The sequence below is a fragment of the Talaromyces rugulosus genome, chromosome I (assembly GCF_013368755.1).
Source record: "Talaromyces rugulosus chromosome I, complete sequence".
Lineage (NCBI taxonomy): Eukaryota > Fungi > Ascomycota > Eurotiomycetes > Eurotiales > Trichocomaceae > Talaromyces > Talaromyces rugulosus.
The window spans coordinates 3,906,798-3,933,642 of NC_049561.1; the positions used below are offsets into that span (position 1 = coordinate 3,906,798).

Genomic DNA, 26,845 nt, shown 5'->3' on the forward strand with positions numbered 1-26,845 from the left:
GGCCCAGGAGATGCCAGCTGGGTGACATCCATTGATGATCATTACTTTGTCTTGGACTTGTCGGAGTATTGTATGCTTGGTGATTGGCAAAGTTTGACCTAGCTCTTGCGAATAGTAATGCAAGTCAAGTGGATGATGACCATCTATTTCTAGACCTAGACTTCTAAGCGTGCTGAGCCTGCTGTCATCCAAGCCTTCTGAGGGCTTGCCTGATCCTACTTACTCACCAGCCTCAGGTGCCAATGTGTATTGCGTGCCGAGAGAGAACATCCAAAGGCACCCGTAAGGTAAGAACCGCGATGCTCGAATCATTTATCTCGACCATCTCTCCTCCGTAGTACTGGTGTGGTATCATAGGATGGTAGGCCTGATTGATCGAGGGGGCTGAATATGAGGTATCAGGCTATCAGCCGCATGTTGCCGTAGCACGAGTCTAGTTGCAGCCGGTCCTGGATCCCTGAAAGTAAGCCCCTGAAAGGCTTAAACCCTCATCGGGGAGAATTGTAGTAGATCCTTCCGGAGGCCCGCCAATTGTGTTGACCAACATTGTTGTCACGGCCCATGATAATCCACACTGATGGGGGCCGATCCAACTCTAGCCTCCAAGTCTCCGACTTGCGTCCGATGCATTAAACTCTTGGTAAGTACTGTGGAGGAAGACAACCGAAGCTGTCAAATGGGGATTGATCCTATCTATTATTATGCACGAGGGATGTGGTTAGAGATCGACCTCCTTTCGACCTGAAAGTGGACCGGAAGCGGCCCAGTCGTATGCTAGATTTTAACACACGCCTGTGCTGTAGGTGATGTAGTTGACATGATTTCTATTTACAATACATGGTGGTATATAGATGTCGTTTAAACATGCAAAATCGCTGCTAAATATACAAAACAACAAACATGTTGTTCACTCCTGCCCGATAGCGCGTCAAATGAATCCCAATCTAGAAAGAGTTGAGATATTCTATGAACAATAAACATGGCATATCTACCCAAATTTCCCGGAAAATAAAATCAAACTATATATTCATAGCGACTAGGTTGTTCAGGCGAATCGTTCGTAGGACTACTTCGTTTTACCTTTCGCTCGACAGACAGATCGCACACATTCTGCACTCTGTGTTAGTCACCTCGGCCTGTCGCTTGTAAAAAGCCAGACATTGGACATACCTTTCGTCGCTTCGCAAAGTCTTCGTAGACTCCCAGCCAGATATCACGTGCTCGACAATCGTCTTCTTGCCCAGTTGCCGGGTTCAAGTCGCACGTGGGTTGCTTTTCTTGAATAACAGAGGGACTTGCAGCTATCCATGGCTGTACGGTAGCAAAATCCATTAGTAAACATCAAAAGAGTAATCAGCGAAGCAAAAAGCATACCTTGGGAACAGGCCAGTCCGAGAAGTGCAAAAATTTTGCCTCGTTTAGGACTTTTTCAGGGTCCCATGCTTCCTCTGAATTGCCCAGATAATCGGCATGCTTCTTCGATCGAAACTCCCCCGTGACCAGATTGTAAGGTCGATGAGGTAGAATGAATGAGCTGTCTTTATAGGGTATTGACGATTTCCATATCATATTCGGTCGAGCCGGCTGAGGCGATGGAAGCCGAAATGCGATTGAATTCAAACTCCGATGGCTCGATGAGAACCAGCTGCGAACTGAGCACACGATCGTTAAAATCCAGCCAGTACGCGCGAGGCATCCCGACTGGGGCCGATGGAAGCAAAAATAATTCGTCCATTGGCTACAAAGGGTTTTGTTAGATGGTTTTACGACGGCAGGTTTTGTGCCACGAGCAGTGTATCTGTACACACCTGTAGAATAGTCGAGTCGGAATCCAAGCTCAGCACTCGGTCGTACTGAGTTTGGTTGAATGCAAGGAGTTTTGTGTAACTTTCCGCCCATGTGGCTGCGCACTGTCAGTGTTCCACGTTCCGAAGAATACAACAATAGAACATGCCAAGAACAACAAAAAAAAAAAAAAAAAAAAAAAGGAAGAAGGGGGAAAACACCCAGGAAAGGCTACTCACGATCGCCGGAGATGCGACTCTGGACCTCTATAGGCATGAGTTTCGCTTGATATTCATCGCGAGCTTTGCGAAGAAGGTAGCTCTCGGTCGAGTCGTCTTCGGTATCTACCGAGAAATCGGACGGGTACATCAGCAACCGATCGGGTTTGCTTTGCAATCGGTGGAGGATTTCGAAGAGCATGACTGAATTGCACAGATAGGCGGTGTTTGTGACATATTGGACGTATGCGTAGCGGGACCAGTCGACTGTGCCAGCAGCCGCGGCCGTGAGCGACGCCGAGGCCGCATTGTTGTTGTCGTCGGTAATTTTATTGCTGTTTTCAGAGGTGACGGTCGAAGTCGAAGAGGAGGATCCAGACGCGATACCGGTACTGCTGCCATAGCTAAAGCGAGGCAGTTGTTGCAGAGTGCTGCTTTGAAAGTGCCATAGCGTAACAACAAGAAGCAAACAAATCGCAATTGTGGCCGCACGCAGGACCTTCGGTGAGACCAGGGCCATTGTTAGGGAAACGACAGGCAATCAATCCACCGTCCACGCATGAACAGGAAGATTAGATGGCCACGGACGTGCCTGGCATGAGTTGCGATTTCCAGACGCAGCACATGGGGATGAAATCGCAGACTCGGGGGCGGAGGACACCGTCACCTCAAACAATGAATCGCGATGCATCATGTGACTGCGACAGCTAGACCACATGCAGTAGCCCATTTAGTAGCCCATTTAGTGTTCCGCTGTTTGCAGGAGAGCAACAAACGAGAGAGGATTACGACGACGATCTCCCGCTGAACATGAAATTGCAGTGGGGGCATTGCCTGCGGATTCGTCCATTTGAACACAGCCAACAGTGAACACGCTCGAGGCGCGTCGGGCCTTAACACGCCGAAACATGCAGCACAGCGAATGCCCTGCGAGACCATCCCTGGCAATCAATTGCACATTTTGTCGAATCTGATATTGCAAGCCACTATAGATCTGAGAAGGCTGGGCAACACGTCATTTGGGATGCGGCGCCTGTAATCGGACGCCACGGAGCCAGCCAGCCAATCATCAGCCGTATTTTGTATGGGGTATCAGCTCCGCCCGCCTCCCATTGGCCACAGCTAAATTTGGTATCAAGGCTGAGCGGATCCAGCCCCCACTGTAGAGTGGGGCCATCGGACCAATAACCGCGCTTCTATAATAGCATGTGAAATACTCATAGTATAAATATGCATTTCACCCAGTTTATGCTACCAACCCTACCAGTGTCGTCTGATGTCAGGTAAAATACAGTTACGAGTCAGATTAGATCAGACCCTTCATTACATGAGACTCTTTGAGCTTCCTGGAAATTGCACTTCTAGACCGTAAGAGTTGACTAATACGTGATATATTAGAAGGCATGGTTCAACGGTCACTCTATACTCATTAGATAAAAATTGCACCTTATGTAAAAGATAAGACCTTTGTTTATATATTTTATTCTAGTCATGACTCCTTTTCAAATAATGGCCACCATGTTGTCGGGCGGCTGTTGGGTGCGCCAACCCTCGGACTTCTAGCAGAGCCCGAACAAAAAGGTAGCGGGATCTTATATTCCCCGAAAGCATATGAGATACCATTTTATAACTAATTTCTTAAATAAAATCACAGCGGTACCTCCTAACTCGGTTATTTTGTTCGTGATTTAATAAACCCCGATGATCGAGTGTTACAATTCGGAATTTCAGATATTCCGTGTTAGCTATCTTTTAAGGAAATAAATTTCCTAGGTAGGTTTGTGGTCTTGAAAAAAAAATAGACATTTACTTCACCTAAAGGTAGTTCACTACAACTTCTTGCACTACAATTCGCTGTGGATTCGATACAAATGTTCAACTTGGTATAACAGTGCCATGGCACATGCACGACTCAACAATCAAGCCGGAGGCTTTTGGGACTTTACACCTACATGCAACATGGCCGCACCCGGCCCTTTTGATCCTTCGTTTGTTGACTGCAACGACCGTGATCGAAACGACACCAATGATGGCGACTACCAGTACCCTGGGTTTTCATTCGGTGGTCCGTTCCCCCGCAAAGCCTACTTATGTCCACAACATAATAAACGAGAACTAGAATCCGACGGAAAAACAACTGCGGCAGAGCGAGAATCAAAGACGAATCAGAATAAAAACGAACCACGAACGACACCTTTTGTACAAGCGCCTCCCTTCTTCGAACACCCAAATCCTTGGGCAGGAGCGTATGGCGGATATCATAACCGCGGCGGAAGAGGATTCTACCCTGGCCAGCGTAGCCAGTATGGAATTGGACCGACTAATTGGTCTGGGCCATGGGGAAACTTTGGATCCTCAATAGGATTTAGACCGTGGGGTACCTTAGGTCCTTGGAGTAACTTTGGCCCCTGGGGTAGACTGCCATCCTGGGGAAACCCAATGTTTACAGGCAGCTTCGGACCTATGAATAATAGCATGGGACCCTGGGGTCAATTTGGGGCCACTAACTACTTTGGACACGATGATAATGCTGCAAAGGACGAAACCGAACCTGAATTCAACATATTTGAGACACCCATGAGGTTTCTTGTCTGCATTTCCCTGTTCGGTGCAAACAAAGCGGGGCTCAAAGTGGATTTGGACCTGAGAAAATGCGAACTCAACATTAAAGGAGCAATACAGCGACGCGGAAATAGGTCATCTTCCAAGGAATTGGGACAGAATGACAAGGGGGAATTCGAGCATAAATTGTACCTAGGAAATCGTATCGATCGAAACCAGATTCAGGTCGACGGCATTACTGCTAGGATGGAAGACGGAATTCTTATCGTCAGTATTCCGAAACTGAATTCCGAACACCTTGAGATTAAGAAGGTTTATATTGAATAGTACGGAGAGGGTGATTGTCTATTTTAGCATGTTTAAAATTGAACAAGTCTGTACGTACTTTCAAATAAATAGAAAAGGAGTGTTTTGAAAATAAGTGCAGGTTATTGTTAATATTTCCATAAATTCATGCCGGCTCCTGTACCATAAATTGACTACTAAAGTACATATAGCTTTTTAGTACAGCTTTCACCAATTCATTATAACATGTCACAATAGCAGTGCTAAATAATGCCTGAGACATACTGCGAGATGTATATCCGCCATAGCTACAAATGAAATGAAGGAAGCTTTTCGGGCGCGCCCATCTCGAATGGCTAATACCAATCCCCAGAATTCAAACAAAACTAGAAATACATATCAAGTTAATAACTGCTGTCAATCCAGTCACCCCAATTACTACCCAGAACAGTCGTTTTCGCCACAGCCGCCGAAATAGACGACTCATACAATCGTTCAGAAGTGTCAGACCCTGCCCCAGAATTATTGTACTCGTAATACAACGGCGTAGCTCCATCGGCCATCGTGATCCATCCCTCCGCGTTAACTATATCCGAAAGTACCGAGTTCTGGTAGACTACCCTAGCAAGGACACGCCATGGTCGACCGAGATATACATCGCCATCTAGAGAGACACCACTGGCTGCATCGACACTGCAATTGTCGAAGCAGTACCATGATGTGTCACTAGAACTTTCACGTGAGTTTGCGGTGATTGAGCCACTCCCATTAGAAACTATGTCACATTCGCCGAACCATGCTGACGCATCGCCGAAGATGTAGTCATCGGCACCTTGCATTTGTTAGCGAGATAAATCCCAAACAACAAAAGACTAGTCATCGTCATACCCTCCATCATGCAATTTGAGTAGTATTGGTATCCCGCTTTCGCATAAAGAGTATCCTGGTAGCCTGAGATTTGACATGCGTAGAAGCCAAGCTCATTTGCATTGGCGGTCAATCTACACGTTGTAATGAGAAATCAGCTGAAAATGCACTTATATTAATGTTTTCTCTTATAAAGTATGGGCATAAAACTTACGCGACAGCCTGAGCCCCCTCTCCGTACCCATTGACTACGTTGATGTTGTACATTCTGAATCCATCAGATACGACATTGATAGTAGAACTCAAGTCTAGCGACCCCGCTTCAGATGACGATATAGTATGGGTAATAGTCACGGTGTTTTCCTTGTATGTTCCAGTGTTGGTGGTCTCGCCGTAGAGAGTCAATGATCCTCCGTAGTCAATGGTTAGTTGTTCTTCATAAGTCCCCGCGGAAATGTAAATGCATGCAGTGGATGTGGAAGAAGCAAGTTCTGTCAGTGCATCACTAATAGTACTATAAGTACCACTGGTACCGACAGTAAGACAACCCGAGGGGGCACTCGTTCTAGTTGTTCTTTTTTGGACATTGATAGTTGGGATGCAAGTGGCTGTTGCCACGAGACCAAGAAAACATGCCAAACGGAACGACATGGAAATTTTTCTGCACCAGAACTTTGGTACCTGACTGCTGCTTTATTTCCGGATTGGAATAGATTATATGGGGGCCCGGAGGGTGTTTTTACAGTTCATCCAAGTCTTAGCTCGATGGAAAAATGGGTATATTCATTGTGAATAGTTTCCTCGAGGTTTCGCTTTTTTCACATGAAACTGCCTAAAAAAATTATCCATTAGATTCATTCGCAAGCAAATAAAATGCCTCGTTCTATTTTATCGCGGAGTAAGCTCGCACTAGCGTAAAAGATATATCATTCTCGTGGAGTTTTCCACCAGTCTTCAACGACGATCCGCAAACCAAGATTTCTCGATAACAACAATACTACCCTGTAATAAATAATTGTACACATGATTGCTTAAATTGAGCGACCCCGCGATTGAAGATTAAAGGAACATGTCTGATCCACTTACCTCGAACACTAACGGAGGTAAATATCCACGAATAGCTGGCTGATACACATGTTTCAGAGCCCGAACAGCTGGCTAATGACAGCAATTTTCCCGGTGAATCGTGGATCAATATACCCGTCACCAAATTATGAGTCTTGTATTATAAAACCTTAACGTGCACTCAAAATGCCATTCTCCTATCAAAGTGGATGTAGATGCACTCACTATACAATGATACCGACCTATGAGGACAATATTGGAATAAAATTTTTCATGGAATTATTTCTCACCGTGAAAAATAAAAATGACGATGTTAAAATATGCTTCCTTACTAACTATCTTGGGAATGAGCTGTGCTCTCCCATCCAACGTCCTACAAGGTCCCAGTCCAGCTCTGGAGCCGAGGGCAGCGTGTACCCCTACTGCTGGAGGAAGCTCATCTATTGATGACACCCCGGCAATTGCCTCTGCTATATCGTCATGTGGCAACGGAGGAACGATCGTCATTCCTGCCGATACAACCTACTACTTGAACACATACCTAGACTTCAGCGGCTGCTCCGGATGCGATTTTCAAGTCGAAGGCCTTCTTAAATTTTCTAGTGACACTGATTACTGGGAAGGAAAGACAGCCATGATCAATGTTGAGGATATCGATGGTCTTCAAATACGCTCATTGACTGGATCTGGCGTGATTGATGGCAATGGACAGGATGCGTAAGTCACCATCTTCCCTTGTTTCACTTACGCTGGTAGTTTTATGTAGGAGACTCGGCGAGAGGACACCACTGACAATGTTTTATAGATGGGATCTATTTGCTTCAGACAGTAGCTACGCACGACCCACTCTTCTGTACATAACAGGAGGAAGTGATATTACTATCAGCGGTTTTCGCCAGAAGAACCCCCCTAATGTTTTCAACTCTATAAAAGGGGGTACGACCAACGTGGACTTCTCCGACTTGGAAATGGATGCCAAGTCAAACTCGGATAATCTACCAAAAAACACAGACGGATTCGACATTGGCGAAAGTATTTATGTCTCTATCAGCAATGTCAAAGTCACAAACGATGACGACTGCGTGGCTTTTAAACCCAGTTCCAACTACGTTACGATTGATACGATCACCTGCATTGGCTCTCACGGTATATCTGTGGGATCACTGGGGAAATCTAGCAGTGATACTGTGCAGAATGTCTATGTAAAGGATGCGACTATGGTAAACTCAACGAAAGCAGCCGGTATTAAAACTTACCCAACTGGTGGTAGTCATGGGCTTTCCACTGTTAAAAATGTGACATTTACCGGATTCACCGTGGAGAACTGCGACTACGCGATTCAAATACAAAGTTGCTATGGTGAAGATGCCAGCTATTGTGAAGAATACAACAATGATGCCGTCCTGACGAGTATTGTATTCGATAGTTTCAGCGGTACTACGAGTAGTGCGTATGAACCTGTGACTGGAAATCTAGACTGTGGGTCAGACGGAACCTGTGATATCACGGTATCGAGTTATACGGTGGTTGCACCAACTGGTGAAGGGGAGGTACAATGTGCGAATACTCCAAGTTTGGGAGTGACCTGTGTGTCTGGCGCTTCTGGTTGATCATGCTGCTTCGGTAGGATGTTTAAAGGCATAAATTGAAGATAGTAACACTTTAATCATCAATACGACGTAAAAGCAATTTTTTCAAGTATAATGATCCAATAACGAGAATACAAACGGAATTAATACCCTGACTAGTGCCCGGATTAGGGCACACATGTTGATGACGTCATTCAGTCCGTACCGCATTTTCTTATCATTATTGTCGCTCTACGAAGTTCAAAATAATTCTAGCATAAATAATGTAATTTTATTGGATCACTAACATACGTTTGCAGTAAAAACCCAACATATCTCTGCACGCTGATTGGAGAGGCCGGCTGGGCGCCTGTTCCGGCTCGCAGCCGGCTTAAGCTTCGCCTTTACGGCACGGCTTTACATGTCCGCCACCTAAAGCTCCGCTTTGTAGCGGCAACAAGCTGGCGATGTGAAAAACTATATAAGGATAGATCCTACCATGTTTGTTGCAAGATGGAAGAATAACTCTTCGTTTCATAACTTTCCCTCATAAGCTCAAATATACCACACGTTGTTCAAGCCACTACAAGATGAGCAAAATACTTGCTGTCCTCGGCGCAACCGGGAACCAGGGCGGTTCTGTCGCCAACTTTGTTGTCAATGACCCAGTGCTTTCCAAGGAGTACTCTGTGCGAGCCTTGACCCGGGATCCGAAGAAGCCTGAATCTGAAAAGCTGGCGTCCAAGGGCATGGAAGTTGTCGCAGCGGACGTAGATGACGTCGATTCTCTGAAGAAGGCCTTTGCAGGTGCCCACACTGTCTTCGCCGTCACGACCACTACGTACGATGATCAGACGAAGGAACGAGAGGTACGCCAGGGGCGCACTGTTGCCGATGCAGCTGTCGCGGCCGGCGTTCAGTACCTGATCTACAGTACTCTTTCCTCTCCTGCTCTGGTGTCCCAGGGAAAGTACAAAAACGCAGTCCATTTTGACTCCAAGTACGAAGTCGAGCAGTATATTCGCACTCTGCCGATCAAAAGCGCATTCTTTGCACCCGGAACCTTTATGCAGAATTTTACCGGCGACATGTCCCCTCGCCCTGCTGGTGACGGCACATACGCGCTGGTAAACATTGTGTCGCCGGAGACGACGTGGTCGATGATCGACATCACAGAAACTGGAAAGTTCGTTGCTGCAATTTTGGCTGAACCAGAAAAGTTTGAAGGGAAAACTCTCTCTGCGGCAACTGGGCTATACACAACCAACGAATTGGTGAAAATCATTAGCGATGTCACAGGCAAGACAGTCAACTATAACCAAATACCACCAGATGTGTTCAAGAGATTCTTGCCGCCCGCTGCTGCTGAGAACTTGGCTGAGATGCTGCTGTATATCCAAGATTTTGGCTATTTTGGAGCTGACACGCGGGAGAAGGTGGACTGGACGACCAAGGTGGCCAAGGGAAAGCTGACTACCTTTGAGGAATTTGTTGCTAAAAACTACCCACAAGGAATGCAGTAGATGGTACAGTGACTGGGAGGAAATTACTAGCACTCATACATGTACTTAGCTGCGATGTTACTTATTTGGCAAACTATGGTAGTATAGATATTACGAGTATCATTGATAACCTTGGAAGTTTTCAGTGAAACATTTATTGTACCCTTGATAGAAACAAGTTGTCGATGAATTTCATGATGTAGTCATTACATATGTGATTTACAGGAAATTCTAACATTGGATACCCAAAATATACTTAACGAGAGAACAAGTCATGCATGCTACAAATCAAAAAGTTCAACCTAACATTTGAAGGTCAGAGAACACGAGTCTTTGTTTACCACCCACTCACCCGGGTCATCTTCAAGTGCAAGCCTTCAATGGGCTTCACAGTCACAGCACCAGAAAGCGTAATATCACCTGTAGGATCTTGCATTTCCATAGCAAAACGTCCTATAACACCAGCAACAGCACATCGAAGCTCTGCACGAGAAAAGTCCTTTCCGATACAAGAACGCTGGCCATGCAAAAAAGTTATTTGAGCAAAATTCGTCGAGGCACCCCCATGATGGTTGACAGTTTGCTTTCCACTTTCGTCGACATCGATCCAGCGTTCCGGTATAAATTCATTGGCCGTTTCACCCCAGAAATCTGGACTACGATTAATGGCATATGGACAGAGGATAATTCGCGTGCCTCTGTGGATTCTGGTTCCGGCAACCTCTGTCTCGCGCATAGCTTCACGGATAGTGACCGGGACAGTGGGCCATAATCGAAGAATTTCTTGGCATACTCCGTTAAGAATTGGAAGGGATTCTAGGTCTGCCCAAGTAATGGAGCTGTCGGCAGAGGGAATATGCAATCGAATCTCCTCTCGAAGTCGTGTTTGAACATGTGGGTGTAGACATAGCATCCAGCAGGCCATTGTCAAAGCTCCCGCTGTTGTTTCATGCTAGATAGGAAAATGGATAACTATATGTTAGCTTCAGTAAAACAAAAGTTTGCTAAAAGTGACGGTATGCATTAAAAGGGGTACCCACGCCGGCTGCTAAAAATGTAAGCATTTGATCAACGAGTTCGCTATCGCTAAACTCCCCTCGAACAATCATCGTGCCGAGAATATCCGTCTCTAGTGGGCTCTTTTCGATATTCTTGCCTTTGAAGGAGAATCGTTTCTCTTGTACAATTTCGTGACATAGCGATCGCAAGTAGCCAACATCATCGTTGATCATCTTGTTTAGATGCCACGGAATTTTAGTTGTAAACCACTGAGGCAGTAGAAAATTGACTGATAGGAAAAAAAGCTTTTCCCACGTGGGTTCCAAAATATTGAGGAATATATCAGCCACTCGGTTCTCCTCGCTCGTTAGCGATTGGAAGTCGCGACCCATGGCTGTTGGGCCGATTATATCAAGCGTAAGACGGCTGTGGATGAAAAGTACTTGTATCAGCAAAGATTACTTGAAGCAACACGTGGATATTTTGAGAGCTTTCATACCTAGCCCACACGGTCATTTCAACCCTGCCCATTTCACCCTTTCCATGAATAGTCTTCACTGGATTATTACGAATTTCCGTTTCTAGCTGGTCGAGAAAGATGCCAGTCTTTTCCCACATCAAGCCGTATAAGCCTCGGATATTCTTGACATTGAAGGAAGGATTTACTGCCTTTCTTTGGGCTTTGTGTGGATCTCCTTCAGACAAAATTAGACCGAAGCCAATTATGCGAGCTAGGAAGTCCCTGAATCGCCAAGGCTTCTCAAAGTCATATGTCCGAGTGCTCATGATATCTAACAGAGCTTGATGATTTGTAGCCATAAGATATGTCTGTTTGGGCAAGTAGTCAAAGGCGATCAGGCCGTCATTGGGAACTGTGCGAAGCCAGTGAAGCGCTGACTTTCCCCGAGGAGTTTCGAAAAGTGTTTTTACCACGTTAAGGCGACCCTACATTTTCACCACCTCCGTTAAACTTTATCTTTAATCAAATGGGAAAACGGCATAAATAAATGGAAATTAAGACAAGTAAAACATACTTTGACTTTCGGGAGATGCTTCATTGAGCTGAGCATATATGGGAAAATGACAAAATCGTACACCATCTGCAATATAAATGCGATTCCCATAGCTCCCAGCAGAACCATTCTGTAGTCAATATTTGGAAATACGCCAGCGTATGCAAGAAAGCTACCAGCCGCTAGAGCAGCCAGATTGGCCACTGCGACCTCTTCAATCCAGACCAGGGTCATTTTAGTTTTTAGAGATAGCTTGAATTGGGGACTCAGAAGACGTGACCAATAGGCAGATAGTCAGTTTAGCTGACAATATGCAACTATCAGGGTGTGTGCTGTTTCGAGATATATGTTTGGATATCAGGACTTCCAAACGTCGACTGATTTTTAGCACAGCTGTTAAATGTTCGTATGAATTGCAGTTTGCCATTCTGCCTGGAAAGGGGTGGGGGAAGTAATTCACGTGCTAGTAAACCATAGCCTAGGCGAGAATGATTTTCTGTCTGTGGTTTGGGGTGTAATCGAGTATTTTCACGTGTTAGAGGAGATATGGTTGGGGGATCGCCGTCCGGGATGGGGATATGATCTGTGGGGGAAGACAGTTGGGTGCGGGGGTAGTTCATGGGATTTCTGATTATATCATCAAGAGCATTCACATGCAAACTGGTAGATGTTCCCAACATTTTAAAATTTAAAATCATTCAAAAATTGGGGCGAAAAGACACAGGGATTGAGAATATGCAAACTGAATTCTTACATCAACTTATATTACATGTATCGTAGCTCACAACACTGTGTCAAAAGGGAATAAGGAATACCACATGAGCAGTTAAAACTAACTCAGGAGCGCCTAAAGTGCTACCGAAAAGCATTCCGATTGATATATTGGCCATGTCAAAGGAGCCAGCTTTGATGTTTACGCCAATCCTGTCTTGTCCCCTCTCTCAAGTCTTCCACGTCAATGATATCCACCCCTTCCCGCACTAGAATATGCCACACATGATTTCTTAAACCTCGGGGCCAGGTGGGTGTTCCCGTGTATCTTGCTTTGAGGCCATGCTTATGAGCAGTTCCTATTTGGTCGCGAATCAAGGCCAATTGCCTTTGCGAAAACTGATTGCGCCGGAGCTTACCCACAGTTTTGCTGAAGTCTACTGAGGCGTAGTAACTATCAGAAGTGTTGTAATGAATGGATGTCTGCTGATCAGTTGACAATATAGTATCCAACTTATCTAGAGGAGCGTCGAAAAATATGTCCCGATAAGTAAGATTGGAAGTGATTTTGTGGAGCTTTATATTCCCGGAGACAACGACAGTTATCGGTCTCTGGGTAACGTTTCGCCCATTAAAATAAGTAAGGTAACCCGCGTCTCGCAAGGGTTGCAAATGGCTCATGACATATGGCAACAATTCATCACCATTAGACTTGAAATCGAGGACCAAGCTCATGGTTTGAGATGGGTCGTTGGAAAATACCCCAGATACTGGGATTTCATCTTGACCACGCTTGTCAGGTTGTCCAGAGCCAGTGTTGTGCTGTTGGAGCATCCATAGCAACGGCTTCAGGTAGAGGGTGTCTAGAGTAACTTTGTGTTCACTGCCTGGCGGATTGTGGCTAACAACGAGGTCCCCATTGGCAAGCCACAGATCTACTCCAACGCTAATACACCCTGCGCGAAGAGCAGAGTATAGAGGGACTTTCCGCCAATAGTCATTGTGTGAATGACATTTACTGATGGGAGTTCCATCCGTAGTCCAGTGCGAGAAAATGGAAAGGCGTGAATTAGAAGAGTCCCAAGCATCGAGACGGTAGTCGAAATCGTCAGGAAAGAGAAGGACAACTTCACGCCAACAAAGGGAGGCCGCATTGAGTACTCCTCTAATTATACGGCCCTAGTTAGTGCTGATCAAGTGATAGGAGCAATTAGAACCACTGCATACTCACAGTACAATCACCAGCCCCCATAATGCGCGTTTCAAGCCTTGAAAGACTACCCTGGTGTGAGACAAAGGCCAAGTATTGCAATTCTCAGGTTGTTCTTTCCATGTAGAAACAATCCACTCCAGCCAAGCAGCCAGCGTATATTTCTGCTTTTTAGTCGTGCATTCGTATGAGTCATTAATATTGACGAGCAGGCTCTCGCAATCATGGCCCTCGTCACCCAGGTTTGGTTCCGTTATGGTTTGGAGGACAACCTCTTGATCAGAAGACATGACTTTCAAACTCGATATCGATATTCTTTCCTGATAATGAGAAAGGAGAAACGTAAATGGTAATCATTAGAATAGTCTTGTGAGATATTTAACGTTGAAATGGGTGCAAACTTTTGATGGCCCACGTCGTTTCCAGCCATACGCTAAAAGAAGTTTCCCAACTGGAGCGGTTTTCTTTCATTAAGCTTAGAATCATCCTCGGCTGTGCTATTGGTCGATGTTCACTGAACAAACACAAGGATCGTCAGAAAGCCACGTCAGATTCGAGGCTTGTGTTGACGTACCCATCTTCCTTAAAATACCAATGAGATCCGTGCCATGTACGGTATTAGATCTTCGGACAGTCACACTTCGCCAAGATGCCTCGTCATTGGAGTCAGGATGAGCGGCGGCTGGAATGGCGATAGGGGCTACAGCATTGTCTATTGCTACATACATATTCAGCCCCCTTGATTGGTAGTTATACGCAGTCATATACTCATGTGGGGAGGTATTTTGGAAAGCAAATTAGGCAGCAATATTTCCCTCTTCCCATCTAGTGATCGGACCCGTATTATAATCAAAGGGATTTTGAGAAAAGATGATTTAGGAATGCGAGTAGAGCAGATTGTACACATTGTGTGTAATTATTGTTTCGCCAACGTAGCCTTCTAGGAGAAGTTATTGATGCACGGATTGAAAGATTCAGATCTCGCTGTGGAGCGGTATCCGTGAACCCTAAAACTTATATTTAGATAAAGCCTAAATTGTAGGGATATGAACGAGCCGACGCGTTAATAAAAGAACATTTGAAGTGGAAATTTTTTTGAAAAAAAGGAGAAAAAAAGAAAGAAAAACTACATTTCGCAGTCAAAGACCCTTCGTGAGACCAAAAGCAGTAATTGCGTGCCTTAGATGACTACTCCGTACGAGGAGTACGAGGACAGACAGAATCAGATGGCCCCACCAACAAACAGGCTTAGTTTTTCAATATTAGCACTTGTGGAGTGGGTGATAAGCGAGGCGAGTCATAAGTAATTAGGCTCAGGATTTATACTGAATCATTGAGGCTAGTATTACACATGTTATACTGTCCGCTGGTGGAAAGTGATAGAGACATGGTCTTTATGCACCAAAGCTCATCTGACTTCAATCTAGGATACAATACGGAGTGCAATGTCTTGGTAAGTAGTCCAAATGTCAAAAAACAGATAACCTCAAACTATTCTGAATTGCATGTAGAAGGACAGAGTCTAACCCTAACCTAAATATGGTGCTAATATAGCAACCTTCAAACGCGTAAATGCGTAAATGCGCAAACATCAATCGATTCAATGGATCGTCAAAATTGGTACATACCCTAAGACCTCACATGTCTACTCCTTCTAATATTACTAATTAGCCAGTCGAATTCCACGTCCAGCAGCTGCAGTCCACGATATTTGATCCACCAGCCCCGAGGTCTTACCGCAGCGCTCATCCCATCACGGTATGCCGCGCCGAGTCGCACTAAATTCGTCCTGTACATCCATTAGCCGATAGTGGCTGTGGAGGTGAAAGCACGGTCGGCAAGAGCGCTTCGGTATTCTGATTACAATGAACGACCCTTTGGATTGGTTGAACATATGAAACGTGATGTAAAAAATTAAAAGCGAAACCCGGTAAGTACGTGCAGAGTTTCAGGCTAGTATCTGCCGAAAGAGAATGAAATTCTCCACAAGTGTCTGTAAGCTCGGTAGACAAAGCACTCGGGGCATAACAAAGAGCGTAATTAAACCCAAGAGGGCCATCTACTCCCAAATAAGCCCATGGAACTAATAAAACGAGTGGCTCGGTACAGTGTCATTTTCGCTTATATATGATTCGCCTCGGTGGAGATTTTTCTTTCTTCCCCAAGGATCCCAACTGTTCATCAGTACAAAAGCGTTTTGCTTTAAGTGGTATAATAGGTTCTATCTAGTAAAAGGTCAACTCCTTGGCACCATGGCTATTTCTAAGCGAATCCTGTTTTCTTATATATTGGACTGGGTCGCTATATTGTAAGACTCAATTTATTTCGTCGTTACGATCGAGCTAATCACGTCGTGTGTATTAGAGTGTTTGCTGCAATTTCAGCCGGCCTCAACTCTGTGAAGCCTCAGAAGCCACCTTTTTCTCTTTCAGACTTGTCAATATCATTGCCGTACAAAAACGACACAATCTCCATCACACTTGCCGGAATCGTGTGTGTGGTGCTCCCAGCAGCGATCATTGCGTTTGTATGTTGTGCCATCGGCGCATGGCGTGTCCAGCGTGCTTCAGCACACCTCCGTCGTCAAATCTGGAGACGTGAACTATGGGATTGGTTTTCTGGGTGGCTAGGACTTGGGCTTTCAGTTGTGGCAGCATTCTTCTTCGCCCAAGCGGTGAAAAACCTGATTGGAAAGCCTCGTCCCGACTTTCTAGCACGGTGCAATCCCGATAGCAACAGCCAAACCAAGTACGCCACGGAGGGCTTTGACCCTGCAGGATCTGTTCTTGTGAGCTGGGAGATATGCCAATCCAAGGATGGGGGTGGTTTCGGGATCAAGGAGTTTGAAGATGGCTTTCGGAGCTTCCCCAGTGGTCACTGCAACAGCAAGTGAACTCTTATCCACAGTATTTTAATGAGTTTATGTCTAACCCTATACAGTCGCCTTTTCAGGACTCCTGTACTTGACCCTTTTCTTAGCCACGAAGTTTTCCGTTGGAATTCCCTTTCTCACATCGGCACCATCACGTCGAAATAATACCCATGAGCACGGGGTTCCTTTTGACGAAACCGAAGGAATTCGAAAGCAGAATGCGGCTGCTCCTCTGTATCTCGTTGCCTTGGTATTGATCCCCTTCGGAGCGGCCATATACATTGCTTCCACACGATTCTCTGACGGAAAACACCATGGCTTTGACGTGATCATCAGTTCCATAACAGGGTCAGTCTGTGGGTATTTTGGCTTTCGATGGTATCACCTACCCATAACCCGCGGCGGTGGACGGTCATGGGCGCCGAGGAGTGCAGATAGAGCCTTTGGGATATCTGTTGGTCATTTGAGCTATGTGCGGGCTGGAAACGATGAAATTTTCAGTGAAGGCGACCTAGAACACGGCGCTTATAATGTTCAATATACGGCTCAGCAGAACGCGATAGAGATGAACAACCTCCACAGAAGCGAGACCGGTAGCAGCCGACGCCAATTACGGTGAGGGGAGTAGAATATGAAGCATTTCAGGGGTGGATAGGAACGGTGCATAAATTTTCTGGAGAACAATAATAGCTATGCTAGTAATTGTACACTAAAATTTAGAGAGAGCTGTGATTTCAACAAGTCATGGAAACTAGGAAACAACATAACTGGATTTTGTCACAATCTAAGCACATCATCTCTGGTATCCAGAACGGTCACGCCATGCACGACTAGCACATGGTGACAATCCCTCTTGATAAGCGCTGAGCAGGTAGCCTGAGCCGGCAATGCAGTCTGCAATGTAACCCGGTCGAATTAAACACAGACCCTGATAATCGCACAGACACTCTTCGCTCCACGCTCCAATTTCGTCGCTTTTGAAAATGTTACATAAGGTTGGAAATGCTGCTGCCTAAACCTTGAAATATGGATCTATCAACCACAACACGCGCGCCGCCCCTGAAGAGGCCGGATGAATTGGCTAAAAATGAGATTGAGCAATTCAAGGAATCCTATGATGATCTGATCGTACTACGTATCTCCTTGCAAGGCGCTTACTACGCGAGGTTGATCTATCGGCCAGTCTTAAACCAAAGGGGGATTATATTTGGTTCCCTGTACTCGATTCCTGTTATTTGTCATCTGTTCTGTATATGCACCGAGTATGTTAATATTCTATATTTAAACGTAAAAGTTAAAATTGCGACTAGCTACAGATCATAGAGGCTTGTGTATCATAGTGGCTCCATGCGGCCTTTTTAGGAAACATACTCGCGTCTTTGATGCGAAACGGTGTATCAATTGATGTTTGTACGACCATTTGGCACTAGCCCTCTCGGTATCATGTAACATGTCCATTCAAGGAAATGCAATAGTTTCGTGTCTGATGAAAATATACAAAAGTCCCATTCTATTTTGATTTAACCAATTCTATCTCTATGTCTATATTCCGTAATCGTATCAGAGGGTGAAACAGTAGTGAGATCACTACGGATCCTCTCCTTGCATACAAGGTATTCCCTAGTCTAAAGCTCCATGCTCTTCTCCTTTCTCTTCTCCCTATCAGTCCTCCACTTCTCTCCCCACCTCCACTCCACCCATACCAGGGGGCTACACAGCGCAACAATAGCCGCGAGAATAACAAAGGTATTGCGAATCCGGATTGCATTGATCATCGGTTGCACAACACTCACACCCACCGCGCCAAGGCTGCATCTTGCTAGGTTGTTGACCGCCGTCGCTCCGGCCCCTTTTGATGGGAAGCAATCCACCATCATAGCTGAATTGATACTGAAGATGGCTGTTGCCGTGAACGCGACCATAAACTGGAGCACTAGCGAGATGATCAGATTGGCCACTGCCTTCCTGTTTACGTCGTTTAGCTCGTAGCTTGCCCCGTACAGGGCTGTCACGGTAATGAACACCCCGGAGAGGTAAGGCATGGGTGACAGGCGGGCCCGCTCGTATGGAAAACATTGATCGCCCTTGATTTTGACATCGTCCGGTATTTGGTATTTCCGCCGATAGTGCTTTTCCACTATTCTAAAATTGTGGTCCATGAGTTTGCCTGTGAGAATCGAGCCTAGGACGCAACCAAATCCATTCGGAAGGAAACAGAGACCCAATTCTACATCTGTAAGACTAGGGAATTCCCGTTTGAGAACTGTGGTTGTTGAGGATGTGACCATGCTCCAAACGGCATATACCAACGCCCCCCATGCAAGTAGAGCCAGTATATCCTTTTCCAAAAGTTGTTTGAACGGTGTGAGGACAGACTTGAAGGACGCCGACGACGGTTTTCGCGCAGCTGGTGGTGCGGGATTTCCAGTCCATTCCTTCGGGGTTGGTATCAACCAGTACATGAAAGGCTTGTGGACTCCCTGTAAGGGAATACTTCCATTACCGGCTATCTGGCGATGTGTTTCCGGTAAACAAGCTAGCAATATCGCCATAACAAGAACGCTCAACGCGAATAGAAACCAAAATATGCTTCGGAATCCCCATATACCATTCAATATACCGCCGAGAACAGGTCCTAGGGCCTGACCAATCATCCGGATACCGCTATTCGTTCCGACAAAACCGCCTCCTAGTGTTGTCAGTATGCTTGATGGTTAGTTGGAATGGATGGGGCATTCATACTCTCACTGGGTTCGGCAATATCGGAAATAACACCTGTGCCAATACTTATGGTAGCGGCACTTCCCGCAGCTTGCACGCCTCGGAGAACAAGCAGCATGGGGTAGTTGACGGTAAAAGCAAGTGCCAGGTTGGCAGCAACGTATACAGCCACTGTGCTGATAAAGATGACACGACGACCGTACAGGTCTGACCACGGGCCCCAAAATGATGGGGCAATTCCTTGGACAACCATGTAGACGGTAACAGTCAAAGCAACGAGGGACGTGTTGGTGTGAAGGTCGGTAGCAATGGTGTCAATGGCCGGGAAGTAGATGTTGGAGGACAGTGGCGAAAACATGGCAGCTAGTGAGACAAGGTAGACAAGTAGCCATTTTTGTTTCTTATGAAGGATATGAAATGGGATATTCTCTGAGGGCTTAGAATCGTTTGCTGGCGACTCGACCGGGCTTGACGATGGTCTTGATTCAGTGACTTCGGTCCCAACTGCAGTTGGCAATTTAACTGTCGACCACCCAGAAGAAGGAGAACTTGTCCCAGTTCTGGTATCTTGCGACCCTAGAGAAGTATCCATCATATGTCGACGAAGTTGACAAGAGTCGATAAACGAATCCAGAGGGGGAGCTTGACAGAGAAAAGGTATATTCAACAAGCCATAATCGACTCAGCTGCCGTGGATGCGTCCTGATAAAAGCGTTTCCAGTACTCCCTAGCTCTTGGCATGCACAGATAAGAATTGTCCAATATAAATGTGTTAAACTTAACGTGTCGCTGCGAGTGGCTGCCTAATCATTGCGACATGAAGAAAAGTGTTTCTGATTGTGGTATGTGGGCACGTAAATCCGGTATTAGCGAGCATCCCCTGTCGTGCAGGACGTGCCCCTTTGGCCAGACGCACTATTGGGGAGTATTCAAAACCGCAGGTGGCTGACATGCACCATCCCAAGGACAGGACCGGCATGGAAAAGTCCTGATACGACGCTCATTGCCGTGCCAAGGCCCGATAAGACCACGGGTCGAAATTTTAGGACTCATGGGTGGCGCCGTAGTGGTTCTGGCTGATTGAAATGAGAAAAAAGGGCGTCTATCCTCTGAGCTCATATGTCGGTGGCAGTGTAGAGGCCAGCCACGCGTCTCTGTGTCCCTGCGTCTGAACTGTCTCTCCGAACATGGCGAATGGCCGCTGTGTCGACGATGCCTCCAGAAATCTACTGGTTTATTTCCAGGTCCAGATGATCGACAGGATGAATCCACACTAAATCTACATCGTTTGATGATCATTGTGCTAAGGCACCGGCCAATGGGAAAATCGGGCCATGCAGCGTGAGGATCGTCTTGCTAACCCACGGACCCCCTGTGTCCCAATATAGAACCGAAGCCGTCTCACCCATATCGCAACTATCAGCCTTTACATCCCACTCCGCCCTCACACCAGTCGGTCTCGTAGCCCGATAATCCGAGCTAGGCACTAAAGCCGTTGCGGGTGTCGATCACCCTGCCGATCTGTCCACCCGGCGAGAATCGGTGTCAGTCTTGCCGGCATTACATGCCTATTTGGTATAAATGACAACAGAAGAAGGTTTCTTACGTAGAAAGACAAAAGTGAGAATATTCGTTCTCGTTGCTTTTGAATTTTGCCAAATTTTCATACTTTCTAATAGGGAGTCTTGCATGGACGACTGCATGCGACGTTGTTACATCGACTTGACTTGCCGACACCAAAAATTCGATGTATGTGTTTATCGACGTGCATATCTCGCATGAGGCCAATAAAATTTAACCTTCCTTCATCGTGACATGTGCGATGGTGAGTTGTCCGGTGGTGGGACCTTTTTTTCTGGGCAGTCGACAATCCCGGTCTTTAGTAGCAGTCTGATAGGCCAATGTTGATATAAGCAACGGAAATTTTTTCAAAAAGACCTTTCTTCAAGGCCAACTTACTTCAGATGGTGTCGACGATCATCATGTCTGGCATACTGCTTCATTTGGTATCATGAAGCCAGAGGGTTAGCAATGTCGATGCTCGCCAGCTAGCAGCACGCATCCCGGTCACATCTTCTACAGCACTCCGAGCGCTTCCGCCTCTTATGACCATAACAGGAAGGTATAACTGTTACCACCTTTCTATGGATCCGAGTAGCGGCCCGAAGTTTGCGTTGGGGTTGTGGTTGTGTAATGGTTTGCACATATTGCGATGACCTAGTTGGAATCGGCAAATAAACATTCGAATATTATAAACTACTTATTCCGCTAATATTGGTAATTCCACGTTCAAATTGTGATAGTTTTAATATTACTTTAATAAGATGATTCTTTGTAGTTGCACGTGCAGGTGATATGTTAGAGTATACCAAAGATTTATTACTATATTTCTCGCCAAGAGACGCCGCTAGAAGCTTGATAACCTTGCATGCTCACCTGCATTTTTAGGGTCTCCTCATATCAATTTATTCAGGTGATTTTTGAGCTTTCAATCTACATGCAACGCCACTAAGAAAATTCTTCGAGAGTCTGCATACAATCACATGAAAAGAAATCGTATCGACCCACAAAAACCGGACTAGAATATATTATCATTTGCAAAGGTCTTGGCTTTCAACTCATAGCCAATTACTCGAGCCACGGTTAATTACATCCCGGTGTTGCTCACCCTCCAATCTGGTAAACTATGTGCTGATCGAGTAAGCAATCTTGCTCACTGTTAAGGTACTCCGAAGCAGGTCACAAAAATCAGGGAGCTACCCTCGCTTCCACATACGCCAAATGGGATGTATTACTACAATCTATAACTTTACATTATGTTGATCTTCTAGCTTGTTGATATGCATGTTTAATGTGTTTTTTAGTGAATATTTTATTTATTTCGGTAATCTCGTAGTACCTAACCCTAACATTGAAACCCGAAACTCCACAAAAAGTCGAAATCTATCTTTCCAACAAGGGCATCATTAATATTAATTGCAGAAGTGGAACAACAGAACCTTCGTAAGCCATACAACCAATCGGCAGATGAAGCCCGCAATTCGAGGGCGATCATCCCTGCTCGGGTTATGCGGTTCGTATCCGGCCCAACGGCATAGTTAGGGCCTATTAGACACAGACGACTGCCGATCATATAGTAGATTCTTGTTTGTCAATATACAGTATTGTATGTTCTTGTACATGCATGTCTGGTGCACATCTCAACTTGTTATATCAATCGATTGTTAGTAATTATACATGTACATAACGTTAGCGACTATTATTTATATTCAACTACGGTGCAGTCATCTCCCCAACTCCTGCCCCCAGTCAAAACTATCCACCCACTTCATAAAATCCGAGTCCTGATTGAACCAAGTACTTGCATCGTCACTCGTCAGCCAGTCCATCGGCGCAAAATCGATTTCTGCGGCCGAGCTGGACGACGCGGCAGCCGGTACGGCCGGCGGTGCCGACAGCACGCGGTCCAGAATATGCCGGAGCACTTTGCGCGCCTGTTGACAGATCTCGTAGTTGCCCGCGTGCGGCCATATCACGTATTCCAAGTCTGCAGCAAACCGGCTCAGGTTCTGAATCACCTCGGATCGAGGGAACAACGGGTTTGGGTCGGGGGTTTGGGATTGCCGGAGAAGCTCAATGGCTAGCACGCCGGCGGATGGGAGGCCGAATATGGACATCTAATAGGGTTAGTTATTATTATCCTAAACAAATAAATAAAAGAAAGAGAGGATATACCGTCCAGGCCATGGTGTTATTATCCCTTCCGTCGCGGGATCGGTTGGAAATGGCAATCAGCAAGACGCTGAGCATTTCATGCGCGATATTCAGCAAAGCCTCAGACCCGCTGCCCTTGCGCTTGACAAGTGTTCTCTGTAAAGTGAATTCGCAGTGTAAAAAGTTCAAGTGCGTGCCAAGTGTGACATAGCCCTTTTCTCTATCCTGGTCCAGCCCTTCCAAGTGTTCACGATCCCAGCATAACGTCGGCGGTAATTGGTTGCGTATTTGCTTGGACATGGCAGATATCTCTCTGTATCTAAATATTAGTATGGTGATTACAGATAGTCGCAATGAACAATTTAACTGACGAAATTCTCTGTTCCAGATCATTATAAATCCTAGGATTCAGTGATACCTCTAGCACTAATTCTCGCACCGGGCCCATTTTGTGAATGACTCTGGCGTACGTAATATTGGATATGGTTGCTTCGGTATTCCAGCCCTCGCTGTCAACTTTGGCTAGTGCTGCTTCTCGTACATGCGGTGCGGCCATGATGTCGCAAAAGTCTACATCGAGAGGAGGTTCAATGTCCAGGTGGCGCCAGCTTAGGCGAGGTGGCCTCCCCAGGAATGTAGCCAGCTCTTTATCAAGAGCATACGACCCAACGACGAGGCGTTTGCGATGTTCAGAGAGGAACAGCGGGAGTCGTGCGAATGCTTCCTGCTGGTGGAAGCCAAGAGCAAACACGACGGTGCCGAGATCGCCGAGCGTTTTCCACGGGCGGTAGTCTGTATAATCGAATTAGCCATTTGAGCAGAGAATCACACGCAGATGAAAGGAAGTAGGGATACTACCATGATCTCCATACAAAAAGGTAAGGAGCGAAGTATGCGCCAGGAGAACCCAAGCGAGTTGCTCCGATATGACCCCGGAGTTGTCGCAGAATCTCAAGCATATGTCGCCCGCCGACACACATACAACACCTAGTCCTCTACGATCTAGAGAGGCAGCACCATGTTCAGCCAGGTCCGACTGCGGTAAGAGACATGCGCTGGAGCCAACGACCGAGAACATCAGGCCGATGATCTCCCATTTCCGCGGCATTGACCCGAAGAACTCTTCCGGGGTCGTTTGCGAATCCACACCGACCGGCTGCGAGGAGTTCTCAAAGATGCTCTTGGAAAGTTTCCGAAGGCTGGGGAGAGGATCGGAACGGTCCTCAATGGCATCCTCTAGCATACGCCACACGGAGTCGAAAATCGGCTTGAGCACCGGGGCAGCAAAAATATACCCCTCACACTGGTCAAAGTTGGTCGTCGCCATCTGTGCATACAGGGTAAAATCATCGTACAAAATAAGCAGCAACTCCGCCCCAAGCTGAATCTGGCCGTCATCGATGGCATGTAGATTGTTCCGGAGCGACTTGGATAGGTCGCGGAGAGAGCCAGTCACATTAGAAGAACGCGCGACATCATCGCTTTCGCTAAAGACAGCAGAATAGCTAGTCGGACCAAGTACTCCGGCATTGGGGAATAATGCTGCGCGTTTGCTCCAGTCGGCAATGTATCTGTCCCTGAGGGGGCCGCTTGCAGCTGCGCCCACAGGCTGCTCGCCGTGCTGGCTCTTGTTCTGGTTCTGGTTTTGTAGAGGGCCGGTCCACGAGCGACTTGGAGGAGAAGTAAAATCGGTGCTACCGCTGGATTTCACTTCACTGAGGCTTGAACAGCTCGGATGGTCTTCTGCTGCATCATTGTCCAGCAATCTGGTCATGGGCGCTGGGTGGTAAACGCACAAAGCTGGCTTGCGCCTGCGTCTACAGCGGCTGCACGGAAGCGCATGATCACACCGGAGTTTGGACTTTCGACAGGGCTCGCACGAGCTGAGCAGGCCATTCCGACGGACTGCTGACGACATGTTCGGCGCATAACACTACGCACTCCGAATGTCATGACAATCATGATTGATGAATAAGTCAGGATACAGAACTCCGACGGAGTAAGAAGTCGATGACAAACCGGTCGGAGTAGGCCCACTCCGGCGATTCTCGGCTGGTGATTGGCCTGGAGGGTGTATACATCGGACTGGCTGTATACGTACACTTTGATGCCTTTGTTTGTTAGGAGTGGGTTCTTTGATCTGTCGGAGTACCCTAGGCAGACGTCGGCATATAAAGATGGGATCTCTTTTCACCTCATATCTGATCTTGCTCCCGGTCCGGAACCAAGACTGAGTCATCGCCTGTGTTCTTACACCCCGAAACTTCCTCCTTGAAAACTACTTCTTTTATAAAAATTCTCCTTCAAAACAATAAAACCAGCAAGCATCTTTGAACAATGCCCAACGGGTTCACAAACTTCCGCTCCTCTCCGGAGCTAGACCAGAGAACGATGGTGCTCAACTCTCGGATCAAGAAGAATGAAGCCAAAGTCACCAGCTCGGCCGCATCATTCCAGAGCGACGCGGAGACGCTAAGAGACGTGCCCCATGAAAAATCGATGTTCCGGTCAATGATAGCTGGTAAGTCTCTATCGAGGTATATCAGTGTCCCGTTACTGATTCCTATAGCAATGAAACATATCGCGCCGAAGCAGTAGCCGCACGCAGTCTTACAGTTTTACGATATTCAATGGAGTACTGGGTCAGGGATTTGTGTATTACTTCATTAATGACTGTTTTTATTTACATAGACTGGGTGCACATGCACTATTTAATGATTGGCGCGGTTTCTTTCTCTTCCGGAGTCAGACTTGATCTTTGTATGTTTAGTTCTTTGGTCGGTACATGAACATTTTCAGTCATGGCAGATCCTGCCACGACCAAACATCAATGATACCAAATAAAAGAAAGAGCGGCGGGTAATAAAAACCGCAAGCCAGTCGACTCCCCAACATCAAGTCCTTTCGACGATCCTGAAGTGGGCGTGCTTTGCACCGGTGCGGCCGACGTCGCGGTGGCTGCTGGGTTGAATGTTGTCGTCGGCCCAAAGCTAGTGTCTACTCCAGAGTTTGTTGGTGCTGGGCTTGTTGGTCCTGCGCTTGGTGCAGAGATGATTATTGAAGACAAGAGCTCTATAAGGTATTAGAGCTGGAAATATCGGGGGCAACCCCGGGATTGAAACTGCTTACCGTGGTTGCAGTTGCTACTGGTATAATACCCATTCACGTAACACTTGTGTTTAGGAGAAAAGTCCCAGGTACTATGAAACCCCTTAGCGACGCTCATTAAAGGCAGACAAACGTATTTTTTTGCACTCACCAGTTATTCTCGTAGCAGTCTCCGCTCGCATAGCCGCTGAAGGTTACCTTGTCTCCAACCGACACAGAGGTGACAACTTCGCAGCTGAGACCTGGACAGGAGCGACAGTGTGTCTTTTTCGACCCATCGGGGCTTATAATAGAGCACGTCTCGTCCCGCCTGTCGAAATCCGATGCGGCGTTGGCGATACAGGCCCCCGCGAGGCCGGCAACGAGAAACTCTGCAGCGTACATAATAATGATGTTTTACGGACGTGAGACAGTTGACTCACACGACGAACAACGAGGTCAGCATTGTCCAGATATATCCCCAAATTAATGGCAGACACGAGACAGGGCTGCACGCCAAGTTGCAACCAGGTAGCCTTAAGAGGTTCAACTTAAGAAGCGGCTTGAGCTGAAGTCAGAAGTACACACATTTACGCGTCGGCTGCCTTGGCCAAGGACAACAAAAGGACGAGGCTTATACTCTGTACTGCCACTGGTGATTACAAG

At 46.4% G+C, this 26,845-nt stretch overlaps 12 protein-coding genes across 12 annotated transcripts; 5 read left to right on the plus strand and 7 right to left on the minus strand.

The window, feature by feature from the left end:
• Window positions 1-1,014: 1,014 nt before the first annotated feature.
• On the minus strand, window positions 1,015-2,523 carry TRUGW13939_01301 (uncharacterized protein; the record flags this gene model as incomplete). Its single annotated transcript, XM_035484502.1, has 6 exons — window positions 1,015-1,110; window positions 1,171-1,311; window positions 1,375-1,488; window positions 1,556-1,738; window positions 1,809-1,903; window positions 2,025-2,523. 6 exons carry the CDS (start codon window positions 2,521-2,523, stop codon window positions 1,015-1,017), a joined length of 1,128 nt encoding a protein of 375 aa, XP_035340395.1.
• Window positions 2,524-3,899: 1,376 nt separating this feature from the next.
• TRUGW13939_01302 (uncharacterized protein) lies at window positions 3,900-4,892 on the plus strand (the record flags this gene model as incomplete). Its single annotated transcript, XM_035484503.1, has 1 exon — window positions 3,900-4,892. The coding sequence occupies one exon, from the start codon at window positions 3,900-3,902 to the stop codon at window positions 4,890-4,892; it is 993 nt and encodes a 330-aa protein (XP_035340396.1).
• A 362-nt stretch (window positions 4,893-5,254) lies between these two features.
• On the minus strand, window positions 5,255-6,368 carry TRUGW13939_01303 (uncharacterized protein; the record flags this gene model as incomplete). Its single annotated transcript, XM_035484504.1, has 3 exons — window positions 5,255-5,682; window positions 5,739-5,851; window positions 5,932-6,368. The coding sequence occupies 3 exons, from the start codon at window positions 6,366-6,368 to the stop codon at window positions 5,255-5,257; spliced, it is 978 nt and encodes a 325-aa protein (XP_035340397.1).
• Window positions 6,369-7,086: 718 nt separating this feature from the next.
• TRUGW13939_01304 (uncharacterized protein) lies at window positions 7,087-8,392 on the plus strand (the record flags this gene model as incomplete). Its single annotated transcript, XM_035484505.1, has 2 exons — window positions 7,087-7,499; window positions 7,588-8,392. The coding sequence occupies 2 exons, from the start codon at window positions 7,087-7,089 to the stop codon at window positions 8,390-8,392; spliced, it is 1,218 nt and encodes a 405-aa protein (XP_035340398.1).
• Window positions 8,393-8,940: 548 nt separating this feature from the next.
• TRUGW13939_01305 (uncharacterized protein) lies at window positions 8,941-9,873 on the plus strand (the record flags this gene model as incomplete). The annotated part of the gene is made up of 1 exon (XM_035484506.1): window positions 8,941-9,873. The coding sequence occupies one exon, from the start codon at window positions 8,941-8,943 to the stop codon at window positions 9,871-9,873; it is 933 nt and encodes a 310-aa protein (XP_035340399.1).
• Window positions 9,874-10,189: 316 nt separating this feature from the next.
• Window positions 10,190-12,098, minus strand: TRUGW13939_01306 (uncharacterized protein; the record flags this gene model as incomplete). Its single annotated transcript, XM_035484507.1, has 4 exons — window positions 10,190-10,804; window positions 10,893-11,277; window positions 11,351-11,796; window positions 11,886-12,098. 4 exons carry the CDS (start codon window positions 12,096-12,098, stop codon window positions 10,190-10,192), a joined length of 1,659 nt encoding a protein of 552 aa, XP_035340400.1.
• A 657-nt stretch (window positions 12,099-12,755) lies between these two features.
• Window positions 12,756-14,075, minus strand: TRUGW13939_01307 (uncharacterized protein; the record flags this gene model as incomplete). Its single annotated transcript, XM_035484508.1, has 2 exons — window positions 12,756-13,740; window positions 13,807-14,075. The coding sequence occupies 2 exons, from the start codon at window positions 14,073-14,075 to the stop codon at window positions 12,756-12,758; spliced, it is 1,254 nt and encodes a 417-aa protein (XP_035340401.1).
• A 1,962-nt stretch (window positions 14,076-16,037) lies between these two features.
• Window positions 16,038-17,276, plus strand: TRUGW13939_01308 (uncharacterized protein; the record flags this gene model as incomplete). The annotated part of the gene is made up of 3 exons (XM_035484509.1): window positions 16,038-16,093; window positions 16,150-16,658; window positions 16,726-17,276. The coding sequence occupies 3 exons, from the start codon at window positions 16,038-16,040 to the stop codon at window positions 17,274-17,276; spliced, it is 1,116 nt and encodes a 371-aa protein (XP_035340402.1).
• A 1,006-nt stretch (window positions 17,277-18,282) lies between these two features.
• TRUGW13939_01309 (uncharacterized protein) lies at window positions 18,283-19,970 on the minus strand (the record flags this gene model as incomplete). Its single annotated transcript, XM_035484510.1, has 2 exons — window positions 18,283-19,346; window positions 19,400-19,970. 2 exons carry the CDS (start codon window positions 19,968-19,970, stop codon window positions 18,283-18,285), a joined length of 1,635 nt encoding a protein of 544 aa, XP_035340403.1.
• Window positions 19,971-22,662: 2,692 nt separating this feature from the next.
• On the minus strand, window positions 22,663-25,010 carry TRUGW13939_01310 (uncharacterized protein; the record flags this gene model as incomplete). The annotated part of the gene is made up of 4 exons (XM_035484511.1): window positions 22,663-23,055; window positions 23,114-23,405; window positions 23,464-23,884; window positions 23,951-25,010. 4 exons carry the CDS (start codon window positions 25,008-25,010, stop codon window positions 22,663-22,665), a joined length of 2,166 nt encoding a protein of 721 aa, XP_035340404.1.
• Window positions 25,011-25,429: 419 nt separating this feature from the next.
• TRUGW13939_01311 (uncharacterized protein) lies at window positions 25,430-25,690 on the plus strand (the record flags this gene model as incomplete). Its single annotated transcript, XM_035484512.1, has 2 exons — window positions 25,430-25,613; window positions 25,662-25,690. The coding sequence occupies 2 exons, from the start codon at window positions 25,430-25,432 to the stop codon at window positions 25,688-25,690; spliced, it is 213 nt and encodes a 70-aa protein (XP_035340405.1).
• Window positions 25,691-25,919: 229 nt separating this feature from the next.
• Window positions 25,920-26,584, minus strand: TRUGW13939_01312 (uncharacterized protein; the record flags this gene model as incomplete). Its single annotated transcript, XM_035484513.1, has 3 exons — window positions 25,920-26,164; window positions 26,222-26,292; window positions 26,352-26,584. The coding sequence occupies 3 exons, from the start codon at window positions 26,582-26,584 to the stop codon at window positions 25,920-25,922; spliced, it is 549 nt and encodes a 182-aa protein (XP_035340406.1).
• Between the last annotated feature and the right edge of the window lie 261 nt (window positions 26,585-26,845).